Here is a 13,751-nt window from a genome sequence, read left to right as displayed (position 1 = left end):
GCCTTCCAAAAGTCCAGGAAGACTATGTCCACTGCTACCCCTGCATCTAAGGATTTGGTGCCCTGGTCATAGAAGACCACCAGGTTGGTCTGACAGGACCTGCCGCTAATGAACCCATGTTGGTTGACCCGAAGCATAATGTCCCCTGCTGGCCCCTTGTGGATATGCGCCAGAATAATTTTCTCAAAATTAATTTTCTCAAAAGGACAGTGGTGCTCAACCTTTTTGCCTGGTGGGCTGGATTGGCAGTTCCTGGTCTGTCTGTGGCCCAGATCCAGCCGTTGTTCCCAGTATAGGGCCCAGGTAGGCACAGTGAGCACCATCTGGCTGTGTGGAGGGGGGTAGAGGGAAGGTCGGTCCCAATGCAGTGTTGCAGAGGAAAGAAGCTTGACCTGACCCCATGGAGAAGGAACAGGGTGTAACCTGGCCTTGCAGGGAGAGCAGAGAGTAGGCACAGTCAAACTCTGTGGGGAAGAGAGTGTGGCTAGGCCCTCACCAGCCCCACAGGTGGAAGGGGATGTGGCCCAGCCCCAACAGGGGGAAGGGGGCATGGCCAAGCCCAATCCAGCTTCACAGAGGATGAGGCTCAGCCCTGATCCAGTAGCAGGGTGGGTATGGCCCCACCCAGTGGCAGCCTGGCCATGCAGGGCTTAGAGTTTGGAAATTTGTTGGTGAGGGAGAGTGGCTGTATTAATGGCCACGTCTCCCCCGCTGCCAAATTTCCTAACCCAGGTGAGTCCTATAGGCCAAATGCAATAGCTCCACAGGCCACATTTGGCCTGTGGGCCAGAGGTTGAGCACCCCAGCTATAGGGAGGGAATACAGCAATTTGTAGAGTTAAGAGGAAGATCCCGACAAGCCATTTTAGGTAAATTACTGCACCCCCTAAAAAATCAAGACCTAATAAGGAAGGCAAGTAAGCATAAACAATCCTGTCTCTGAAAAGTTACAAAACCACATGATCCTATTTCAACATCCCTTTGTATTAAAACATTTCACAATAGGACCATGGGCAAGTGTGTGGAAGCAGAAAAGGAGGAAGTAGCAGTACCACTAACATGGAACTCAAGTGAAATAGCAGACAGAGCCTTTTAAATAAACATTTACAATCCCATAATACCCTGGCAGGACCTGGCCTATGACATTTTTAAATGCAATTTAAAGACATTTCTGTAAAATACATTCCACTTTTTCTAGAGATGGTGGTAAATCCAAGACTCTCCTATCTACATCAGTCAAAGAAAAAAAATTATCTAATCTTGTCAGTATAATATATAATAAAGTTATATGGTTTATAAGGAAATTTATTGTAGCTATTGAGGAACCTGGACAATCAGAGCTAGAAATATATTTTTAAAATCTCCATCTGGTAGTGTTAAGCCAAGTAAGCTGTAAATGCAGATACTGATCTGTTATATAGATTGACTGTTCCAAGGTGCTTACATTTTTTATAAACAAATTCTGCTCTAGGATAGATGTTATATCCATTTTCCAAAAGGCTGTGTTCTTACAGATCTTCACCAGTTTTCATGAAGTTGAAAGTCACATTTAAAACTATAAAATGTACTTTTAAGTTCGACTTACAGGAAGCCTGAGGACAATCTTCTTTCTGAAATGGTCAGAAGTGTATGCAGTATAACCTCATAAATCTGGCATACTTGGGACTGAGCACCTGCCGGAAATTTGAAAATTCTGGATTTTTGAAACTTGGGGGGAAGGGGTAGGAAGCAGCGGCCACTCTGGTGGATGGCGGTGGCAGCCGCCGCGTGCAAGCTGCCCCTTCCACGTCCAGGGGAGCAGAGGGGGAAGTTTAAAAAGTGCTGGATTTTTGAGAATTCCGGATCAATTTGTGACCATGTTGGCATTGATCTAGATTGATAGTTCTCAAACCTTGTTAGACTCAAGGCACCTCTTGAAAAATGTCAGTTCTTAGCTTTCATATGTTTTTTGACTACAGAAAAATAATAAATCAGTTATTTTGCAAACAGGTCAGAAAGACCACAAGAGGTTCCAATCTTGTGATTGATCTGAAAGGCCATGTTTTTGACACTATGGATTCCTATTTGAAATCTCTGGGTTTATCTTGTGAAACATATGTAGGCATTTGCACCCCTAACAGCACTAATATTGAGCAGCATCTTGTGACACTCTTGAAAGGATCTCACAGCACCCCAAGGTGGCACAACACCCTAGTTGAGGATCACTGGTTTAGATAATCTAATATGTAACATCTAGCAGTCAGTACACAGAAAAGTGATAGACATCCCACAATGGTTATAACTTGGCCTTCAGGGTAGTTTCTCTCTGATGCTTGCAGGTTAGCAATTTTATTTTTTATGCCCTGCCCCCATTAATGGCCCTTATCTTACCTGCCTGACAATTATTTGCAATAATATTGTATGGTAAGAATTCCATGTGGATAATAACTATATACTGGGTGCATCTACATATGCAATTAATGTGAAGCAATCAACTTAGAAGCAGTTTAAGCTAGAGTAAACTAGTCCCAGGCACAGTGTCTACACATGTCTCTGGGACAGCAGCAATTTGAGTCAGGGTAGAGCAGACCTGAGCTTGCAGGGGGTGTGGGGAGGTTAGTCCTGGGCGCTGGGTGATGGTAGCAGAAGACTGGATGGGGCACAAGGTGCTGAGAGTGTTGAGTCATGTGGCTAGGCGGCAGGCAAGAGACTAGGCCCTGGCCTGGCTGAACAGGCACAATTTATGCCCACAGTCAGCATCTACACGTATGTTTAATTGCAGTACATTACCCACCTGGTGTAAGATAGTACTGTCCCTGGCAGTAGTATCTTATGCCAGTGCAGACTAGTTTACTGCAGCCTAATACCGTTGCATATGTAGATGATGATGCTTTACTCCACAGCTAATTAGTCTATTTTGCAGAAGAGTGCATGTGTAGATTCAGCCACTGCGTAGGAAAGTATTTCCCTCTTTTTTAATGTTAAAATAGCAGCATTTGAGTGTTTACCAGAACCCTTCTCTGGAGTATTATGTATCACAGATGCTTCTGGTAATGGACAGTTAAAAAAAATAAATAAAAACAAACAGAAACCTGTGACTGCACAAAACAGTGTCACAGTCGTATTTAAATATTATAGTTAACCATTTTTAATGTGGCAATACCTAGTACAGTTGTCTGAGGGAGAACCTACAGGGAAGGGATAGCAATTCTTGAACAATGACCCTTGACTATTTTTTTGAGAGGATAGATATTACATACTGAAATTAAATAAAAAATGCAGGGCTTTGATTCTTCACAGGGTACAAGGCATTATTTTTACCTGTAGAAATCAGTGTAAAACATTATGGTTTCTGATTCTGTAGCTTCTTACACCTACTTTATACTTACTGTGCTTAAGTGTAAATATTTATTCAAGATGCAGGGGAATGGAGAACCTGGTATTGTCCTTCCTGGATTTGGCACAAGCCAGTGACTTTCTATAGAGGTGCTGTTTGGAATCTGTATTTGTTGAAAAAGGAGGAGGTGCAGTTCTGGGTCACATCAGCAACTTGGAGACATTTTAGAAAATGGACTCTTTAGACCGTGGGCTTTCTCATCTCTGTTGCATTTGTTTATATGTTGGATGATTAATAAGAGTCCTCAGAAAAGAGGAGTGGCTGTCTATGTGTTTTTGGGACATAAAGAAAGAACTAAATAATTCTTCTTCTTACTACCCATGTTGAGGTGTTCTAGATAGTCAGCGATGCTTTGTGATTGATCTGAAAGGCCATAGATTAGCCAGCATCAGCATATCTCCTTTGCCTCTTTTTATGAAACATGGTATATCCTTTAGGGCAGCTATCAGTGTCTTCCTGACATACTCCAAATGGAACCATAGATAGGACTCTAAAATGTGTTTGGAAGTGAATTTTCAGTAACATAACGTCTGTTCCTGTCCTCTACCTCTCTCTCTCTCTCTCTCTCTCTCTCTCTCTCTCTCTCTCTCTCTCCCTCCCCCACCCCCCAACACACATGCAAAAGAGTGGACATTAAATGTAAGGAGACAGATTAGTAGCTGGAATGTGTACTTGTGTCTTTCCTGGCTTTTTAAGCGCAAGTGGGGCTATCTCCCAAATGTGGGTGTAATTAGGAAAATACCCTTCATATGGAAGGCTCATGTCAATATTGGACTGCTGTGATCTCTTTGGCTTTCATCAGAAAAGACAAATTAATTTTACTGGTAGTAACAACCATGTCTCTTAATGCATTTATGATTAAGTTAAACTACACTGGGGTATCATAGAAAATTAGGGCTGGAAGGGACCTCAGGAGGTCATCTAGTCCAACCCTGTGCTCAAAGCAGGACCATCCCCAACTAGATCTTCCCAGCAAGGGCTTTGTCTAGCCAGGACTTAAAAACCTCCGAGGATGGAGATTTCCCCACCTCACTGGATAACTTGTTCTAGTGCTTTACTACCCTCCTAGTTAGAGAGTTAGTAATATCTAAACTTTCAGTTTGAGACCATTGTTCCTTATCCTGGCCTCTGCCACCACTGAGAACAGTCTAGCCCGATCCTCTTTGGAACCTCCCTTCAGGTAGTTGAAGGTTGCTATTAAATCCCCTCTTGGTCTTCTCTTCTCCAGACTAAATAAGCCCAGTTCCCTCAGCCTGTCCTCATAAATCAGGTGCCCCAGGCTCCTAACCATTTTTGTTGCCCTCCACTGGACTCTCTCCTGTTTGTCTACATCCTTTTTGTAGTGAGGGGCCCAAAACTGAACACAGTATTTCAGATGTGACCTCACCAGTGCTGAATAGAGGGGAATAATCACTTCCTTCAATCTGCTACCAACACTTCTACTAATGCAGTCAACTACATGTGCTGTGTGACTGATGATGGTGCTGTGATCATCACTTAACACTTTGAGTTGGTATATTTTCAGCTATAGGAAACTCTCACCTTGTCTGCTGTTGTTTCGGTTTTTGGTTTAATTTCTCCTATGAGGAGGAAAACAGCTCTTCACACCAGTAGGTACTTGATTATGCAGAAGCAGTCTGAATTGTTTTAGATGGTTTTTATCCAGGACAATGATGCTGGTAAGGTTTAGTAGGCGCATTAGAATAGGAAGCAAATGTATGTGGTACTCTTCGTGGAATATAGCACACAATAGTTTTATGAACTCAAATGTCCTGACTTTATGGTTACCTCTCAGAAAAAGGCCTTGGAAGGACATATGAAGAAAATGTCTCAATGGATAAGCCACCCAACTGGGAGTCAAGAGAATTAAGTTCTCTATGGCTCTCTCCTTGACTTAATACTTGATGCCTGACATAATACTAAACAAGAAGTAGGAAAGTTCAGACCTCTTTTTGGAGGAAGAAATACAAAAGTCCTGTATAAGATCATCCTTCCCCCAACTAACATCTGTAGTTAATCAGCAGCTCTAGCGTGTCAGGCATTGTAAAGGGGTCTGAAGACCACCGGGAAGAAAGATATGACTGCAGAATTCTGGGCCAGTCTGTCACTGACACCATCTGACTATTGAGTCTTCTAGTCTTGGGCTCCACTGCCTGATAGATCACCCGTGGAGTTGTGGAGCACTGTCCAGGGCAGGAGAATTCTCATGTTGAATTTGACTTGTACACTAAGTAGATTCACTCCAAAGAGACTTCATGTAGTATCTGAAGTTGACTTTAAATAACATGTTTTGCCAACTCCACCTCCTCATACTCTCACATGGCTTCCCTCCCAACTCCAGGTCTTCCACTGACAAAATAAGTCCTGCCCATTCAGGCACACTGGAGAACAGCAATTAGGTTGAATAGACAACTTGGAGTGTCTCTGAGTGCCCACATAACCAGCAGTGCTTTCAAAACACGGTAGCTTGAACACAGTACTGACATACATGCTCAGCATCTCTCTAAGTCATTGAGTTTGTTTAACTGCTGGTCTGTGGTACACATGGGCAGCTTTATTTTGTCAGCAGAAGTCCCAGGGTTGGGAGAAAGGCTGTGCAGACTTGCCTCCTGAATTTGCGGTGTACCAGCTAGTTGAATCCAGGGGGAAAGTCTGGAGAGAATTGCACTTTTTCCTCTAAACCACCTTTTTTGTGCATCTGTATGTTGAATGACATCTGTGCGGGAAATGAATACGCAGTTCCCCTCTCTTTCTTCTTTAATATAGCCTCTTTTCATTTGCCTGCTCATTTGCTAACAACTGTTTACTTTGGTTGGTAGCTTTGAGACCTTTCTGACATAGTCCTCCACCCTTGCTTTCTAGAAGTTTCATAGATAAATCACGGTGAATTAGCTTGTTTTTCCTGCCTGCCAGCTAATGTTTGCAACATTCTTGTTCACCTCCAGATGAGTGAATGTGTTTGTTGCACAACATCACCAAATTAACCAAGAAATACAGTATGTTTCCATTAGTTCTCTACCAGCAAGCTGGCATCAGTTTTACCATGTGTCATTCTTTCTTTAGTAGTCGTTAGAATCCATGTTTTAGTAGAACTTCCTTTGAGTCAGTATTACCCAATATTCTTGGGTTTTAAAGGTACCATATTTACCCTCATCCAAGACAGCTTTGATGATTTAAGATGATCCCTCAATAATTAGATTCTGTACATGGAAAATTTATAAATTTATTATAATTTTCCATTTATAGAACCTAATTATTGGAAGGTCATTAACAATTTGTCATCCCCGCACCTCTGTGACGGGGAAGGCAGCAGCAGAGGGAACAGGCAATGTGGGAGTCAAGGAGTCAGTGGGGAATTAGCCTGACTTCACTCCTTGCCTCTCTAGCTGACTGCCCCTTGCTGCCTTTCCCTTTCTCGTCCCCACTTTCACCACTGCTTACCCTCAGTCATGACGCCATGTCTGACTCTTGCCCCACCCTGGCCAGGCAGCAGCAACAGCTCTGGCCCCAGCCCTGGGACTAGGACTGAGTTGGGGCCAGTGATGCTGCTGCTGTCACTACCTGACTGAAGTGGAACCGGAGCTGGAGCTGCAGTTCAGGTTAAGCAGTGATGGATGGGATGCAGGCAGCCTGGGTGCTTGCCAGAACCACCAGTTATTCCGATGGAGCCAAGACAGGATAAGCGTAAGCGTGTGTGTGCGTGCGCATGTGTGTGTGGTTGGGGTGGTCAGCTGACAGCGGAACAGGAAGAGGCAGCAGGGCTGAAGGGGGTGGGAGCAGGGGCTGTGGCTGTCACTGGCTCGGGGTTGGGGCTGGAGCGAGAGCCAGAGTGAGCTGTAGCAGCCACCTCTCCCCCACATACTCAAATCCAAGACAAGGGGCTTTTCCTCCCATATTGAATAGGGAAATAATCTTTGTCCTGGATTTGTTTAAATTGGATAACACCTTTAGAAAGTATCATATAATCAGGGATCTGGGTTTGCCGTGCCCCACGGAAAAACAGAGAAAACCATGAGTTGCACCCACTGGGGTGCGGAGGCCCTAGAGGGCAGCAGGGTGGGAGCCCGCAGCCCATGCCTGCTTTCACCCCGTGCATGGATCGCCCCACCACCAGAAGTGCACACAGCAGCGGAGAGACGGTATCAACCTGCCCGCCAGGGAGGGGCAAGGGAGCAGTGGAGGCGGGGGAGCAAGGGCTGGGGGGAGTGAGGGGCCTTTAATTTTAATAAAGGATTGGGTGGGGGGGGTTATCAGAGAATGTTTTATGAGGGAAAACCAAGATCTTTGCTTATAATATACTATGTAGAGACTTTCTACTTACATTAAGAAATGCATTATTGATGGTGAAATTTTCCAACAGAGGAATCTACACATTTTTAGAACCTAGAAAAATTCTAGCTTCTCGAGCAGGAATTTTTATGAATGAATAAAATATCAGCGTATTTTTCAGTGTAATTTTTTATAAGGTCAAGCAAGTAAATTTTTAGCCCAGGATGGACTTCAGTGTCTACATCAACCTGGTAAGTTTATCTTGGAATATTGTAATTACCTCAGGAACAACATTTCCTTTACTGTGAATATTGATCCATACAGTGCCATACACCAGTGTGCATCCTACCTGTTTCACAGGCCTCCTTCTCTCCCAGCCTCTTACTTACTAACTTTCCCTTCCTGTTCTTATACTACCCTTATTATTTTAGTGCTCAAGGACCTTCCAGATGTGTTAAACTTCCTCCTCCTCTGCTTACTTAATCATACACATTTATTCACTTCCTTTCATTCTCTCTTCCCACTGTCACTACTCATCATCCTAAATTTGTTACCTTGTAATTAACTCACCATTCATCTTCATCCCTCAGACTTTTCTTCCCATCCCCATTTGTGAATTCTTTTTGCCCCTACAAATTAATTAACCAGAGGTGAAATGGAGAATAAAAGGTGGTGGCATTTTTCCAGCTCTTCCTGTGTCAGTCCCTGCAATGAGATGTGGCCCACAGTAGATAGTGTAGATTTTCAGAATATAGTCATGGGTGCCTTTTGGCTTCTTGCTTGCAGGGATGGAAAATAAGAGATGATATTTCATAGTTATCTATCCCTGGCGGTAGGATACAACGTTACAGTATATTGCACAGATCTATGACCTTCCTTCTTTCTTGGGGAATGAAATAGTTAACACTGATAATGTTGGAATGGTATTGTAGCTATGATAGACCAGCAATTATGCAAGAGGCAAGGGTGATATCTATTTTTGTGGGTGATATCTTTTGCTGGACCAACTCCCTGGTTGGGATAAAGCTAGACGAGCTTTAGAATGCCAGATATTCTTCATTAGGTAACAGAGTGCCTTGCATTTAAAATTTTATTTAACTTTATCCCAACCATGTAGTTGGTCCAGTAAATAGTTAACATTCACATTTTAAATGATTATTGCTGGGCACTGAGCCAAATGGATCAGCCGATGCATCTTAGATCTATTCTTTTAGGCCATCTGCAGCCTTGTCTCTGGTTTGGTTATACTAGATAAACATTTTTCAGATTGTCCTTTGCAGCCATTAAACCTGAAGTCTTGTTGTTTCATTTTAAATGAAAGCTGAGATGCTGAAGAACAAGATAGTAGCTTTGGACAAGCACTGGTGTGGCACATCAGCACAGTGTGGCTGTTTTTGAGTCATGCAATTAATTTTCAGCTGCAGCTTTTCATAGCTGCTGTAGCTTTCTGTACCCTTTCAGGCTGCCTCTGGGTAGAAGACAAGCTGCCTTGTTACCCCCTGCTCAGTCAGATATTTTAAATCTTATCCTAATGGCAGGTGCCAGTCATCTTTTCTCTTTCACTGCTGTTCCGCTTGCAGTGTTTCTTCCCTGGTCTCTGCAGAGGTGCACTAGAGATTCTTTTCTTAATTGGCAAATAACTCTGGGTAGTTTGTTGGTTTGTCATGGCTATGACAGACATTTCTAATTGTTTTTCTCAGGATATTTATGTGAAAATATAACTAGTGAAAACTAGTGTTGACAGGCCCGTAGGGAGGAAACCACTGCTGCTGTTGAGTTCCTCTTCTTGAAGGAGAACCTCCCCTGTTCTTCATGTTAAGCCTATGTGGCAGGCTCAGTAGGATGGGTTCTGCCTGCAGAAGTATGCAGCTATGATCAGGGTAGCTGAGGAAAACTCTGATCCTAACCTCAGTTTTTTTGAGGAAACAAGCCTTGACCAGGGAATCTTCTGAGCTCGACCACTAGGCCTGATCCCAGGCAACTGACGTGAGAGGGTTCAGCAAGAGTCGTTGCGGGTGCTGTTTCATTGGCTCTGTTGCTGAATTGAGGAAGTGTAAGCAGAACTCGCCATGCCGGTTGAACAGGAAACAGCAGTAGCTGCTGTCACACTGCCCTGCAGCCACAGTATCATTTAAAATTGTCTCATAATTGGAAGCTTTTCTTTGCAATTGTGACAATTAGGACTTGTTTTTAAATGAAACGTTAGATTCTGCAGAACTTAAAAGAATTAGGTGATAGCTCACTAGCTAGAGTGCTGGGTTTCCAAGGCTGGGGTCTAGGCTGGTGTCCACCTGCTGCCTGGCTGGTACTTTTGGGGGTTGGACTAGTTGATTCTTGAGGTCTCTTCCAATTCTATGATTATACTTGTTCAAGGCAAGTGGGCTTTGTCAATACAAGGAGTACTGATTAAATAGGAGAGTTGCCTTGAGGAGAGTACAGCAAGATAAGCATTTAGTGAAGTCTTCCAAAATGGGTATAAATCAGGGGACAGCAAACTTCGCCCTGCAGGCCATACCAGGCTCACAGAGCTATTAGATCCAGCCTGCAGAGCGAGGTTTTCAGTAGTGTTTGGCAACATGGATCTTTGTCCATGCTGTACCATGGTCAGGAAGTCACGTGGAGAAGCGGTGGCAGCAGCTGAGCTTTGACTTGAGCTGGGTCATTCTGGTCCGCTGCTGGAAAACATTGCTATCCCCTGATGTAGATAATTCAAGAGCCATGTTTCCCAAACCTTGTGGGTTTATGCCCCAGCATAGTAAAGTCAGGCACTCTCGTGCCCCTCTACTTCAGCATTGTTGCTGATTTTTCCCCTCCCACTGACAGTGGAAGTTGGGAAGAGCAAGAATGCTCAACTTTACTACGGTAGCACCACTGTTTTCTGCCATGATTTGCACATGCCCGGCTTCCACCTGGGGGTACACCTCACAGTCTGGAGAAGACAGATTTAGAAGATAAAAAAGGTGTACAATGTAGTGATTAGCAGCCAAATGAACTAATCAACACTACAGTCCAGATGTGTTCCTTCAGTACAAAGTGACCTGATAGAAAGGGTAGAAATAGCTTAAATGGGGAGGGGAAGCTAATCCATTTTGGGCCATTTTATGTAGAAGAATATAAAAATAAAGTAATATGTTATACAGAAGTGTAAATTAAGAAGAAAGGTTGGAATGCTTTGGCTAAAATAAAGGGAAAGTGATAGTGAAAGGGAAATAGAGGGGATAGAGACACCTTGGGGACCATGTGGGGGAAAAATGATGTAAGGTGACTGTCAGGAAGACTGAGGGAGCTGGAATAGGTAACTGGTCAGTAGAGTGGATACTGTGTCCTGGTCATTTAAATCTAGCTGGTTAAAGAATGAAAACTGCCCTTGTTTTCTGGGGGAGGACAGGGACTGTAAAAATAAACATGTAGTTAGGCAGTTTTGGAGTGATGTATCAATGCTGGTTGGTCTAGGACATAATGCAAGAGGCCTGAAGAAAAATGCATTGCATGTGAAGCTTGTCTAAGTCTCTCCCAACCATGAAGTTAGTCCAAAACATGTAGTAAACCATTCTAGAATTTCCAGATTTAAAAGTATGAGAATTTGATTGTAAAATTGCCCTGTCAGGGTGCTACAAATACACACGCCCAGAGAATGGTTGAAATTCACTACCACTGAATTTTTGTTGTTATATCATTTACCTCACCAAGGGAAAAGATTTCAGAGCCAATAGCTATACTGAATAATTATATTAATATTCACAGACTTCAGTTACACTTCTAAACCACCATATTTCACTGCAATGTCTTGATGTTTTAATGAGCGATGGTAGTTTGTACACCTTGGAGCACAGATTGGATAGCTAACAAAGCACAGAAGACTGTGGAACCAAGTTCTATTCAGCTCAAGGTGATGAGAACATAGTACATAGGTGATTGAATGGGAAGTTCTGACCCAGGAACACACACATTGTATAAACGCTTTTGCAAATGTTCAAAATTAAGCACATAGACAAGGTTTTATAGGATATGGGGACTGCTTGTTATTGCATCTTGAATTATTTAGGTTTTTGTGTTTCCAGCTGACAAATCTGTGAAACAGACAATGGAAAAGTAAAGTATTGTGTTCAGGACTGACCAGATTGCTGTGGTTGATACAGAAAACTGAATTAATTGATTCCCAGTCTTTCTCACTAAATTGTAGAATGCTTTAAATGCAGGATCTCAATTCTGGGAAGGGTTTACTAATGCCTTAACATTCAACTGTGATACCTTCCCTTTTGGAGTTATGTTGTTTTGTTTGATAGAAAGCAGCCTCCTTACTTTTTTCCCCAGATTAATAATATCAGTAGATTGCTGCCAAGTGACTATTCAGTATGGAATCTGGGAACAGTCTAACATGTTCTGTTTTCTAATTTTGCTAGGACTTTACAGACCCCAGCCCAAGTTCCAGTGGTTGTTTCACCTGGAAACCAGCAACTTCACACTGTAACACTCCAAACAGTGCCTCTTACAACAGTGATAGCCAGTACAGATCCAGCATCAGCAACAACTCCACAAAAATTTATCTTACAAGCCATTCCTACTTCACAGTCCATGACAGTTCTTAAAGAAAATGTCATGTTGCAGTCTCCAAAACCAGTGTCTCCTCCTTCATCCATTGTCTTTACCCCTGCTCAAGTTCAGCAGGTTCTCACCAGCAATGTGCAAACCATTTGCAATGGAACAGTCAATATGGCTTCATCTCCATCTTTCAGTGCTCCTACCCCTGTGGTAACTTTCTCAGCCAGCAGTTCACAGATGGTAGCTCATCCTTCTGGCACTGTGATCACTTCAGTAATTAAAGCACCAGAAACCAAACAAACGGTTATACAAGGAATGGTAAAAGAGGAGACAGAAGATAACAAAATAGAGGATACTGAGCAGTCGGAGCAGAGGTTCCAGCAGCAGCCTTTTTTGATGGTGTTATCCAATTCCAATGGATTCCCACCTAATATACAAGTAAAACAAGAAAGTGAACAGTTGGAACCAAATTCATATTAATAAAAACCAACCCCTGTGGATGATGATTTTCATAAATGTGATGGGACCTTTTCAGTTCTTGTATATATGATTTAATTCCAAAGCAGGTGTTACTGAGCTACTTAATTTCTGCAGTTAATTGTTAGAAGTCATGCTTTAGACTGGGTTTTGATTTTCTGTTAATTGCTAAATGTTATCATAAAAATAAAATGATATATTACTACTCATGTTTCAAAATACAAGCATGAAGGAACATGCATTTTATGCTATGAAGACTTTCTCTTGAGTTTTTGGCCAAAGTTCTGAACTTTTTATATACTGAGCATTTTCTGTCTGTTGCTAATTTACATTGCAATAACATATTATAGCCTTTTCTGTTTAATCTGCAAATGTCACTTGACTTTTGAAGCAACAGCTACTTTCCACAGAACATCATTTTCATTCCATGTATATGAAGTTTGATTATCAAGTTTACCAAATATCTATTTTATATCAGTTAATTAAATCAGTCTAAGTAATAGACAGTAGCAACCAGGTATCCTCCTGTTGCATTTTTGCACAAACAAATGGGTGTGCAAAATAAGAATACACTCCTGTTGAGAGTAAACAAAGCATTTACACCAGTAATGGACATTATCAGATCTATATTTTTGCTATATAAACACATCAAATATATTTAATTACAGAAACTAGTGGCATCACTACTGGTGCAATTATTTTATACCATTTTGTGGCTACAGATTTTAACTATCTTGCTTTCTATTTCAGATTATTTTGTAAGGATGAAAAGTGAATTGTATACAATTTATGCCGGTAGTCTGAGATTAATACTTTTAAGAATTCTTTTTTCATATGTAAATAATGTAAATTTAATTTTACAAGGAAGTTTTTCAACTAACTTGTTTCTATAGAAAAAATTTTGATAGATGAAAATAAGATCATTATGTTTAGAAGTCTAAAGTTATATGTATTCATATTCCAGAGTGAATTTGTATTTAAAGACAAATTTTTAAATGATGGAGCCCTTTGGATTCTGGGTTCCTTGTCTTTTGTATTTTAATTGGTTTATTATGAAAATAAATCAGGCGGGAAAAAACACAAACTGA

The 13,751-nt window shown here is 41.9% G+C and overlaps 1 protein-coding gene across 9 annotated transcripts in view; it reads left to right on the top strand.

The window, feature by feature from the left end:
- The window catches only part of ELF1 (E74 like ETS transcription factor 1), a 115,293-nt gene extending 101,542 nt beyond the window's left edge, over positions 1-13,751 (top strand). For all 9 annotated transcript variants that reach the window (XM_019529829.1, XM_019529836.1, XM_019529827.1 and 6 more), the window contains one exon: positions 12,048-13,751. In XM_019529829.1, the coding sequence (XP_019385374.1) occupies positions 12,048-12,666 (619 nt within the window). In that variant the 3' untranslated portion in view covers positions 12,667-13,751. The remainder of the gene's footprint in view (positions 1-12,047) is intronic.

This window comes from Crocodylus porosus, unplaced genomic scaffold (assembly GCF_001723895.1).
Source record: "Crocodylus porosus isolate Cpor-Errol unplaced genomic scaffold, CroPor_comp1, whole genome shotgun sequence".
Lineage (NCBI taxonomy): Eukaryota > Metazoa > Chordata > Crocodylia > Crocodylidae > Crocodylus > Crocodylus porosus.
This window is presented reverse-complemented; position numbering and strand designations above follow the sequence as displayed.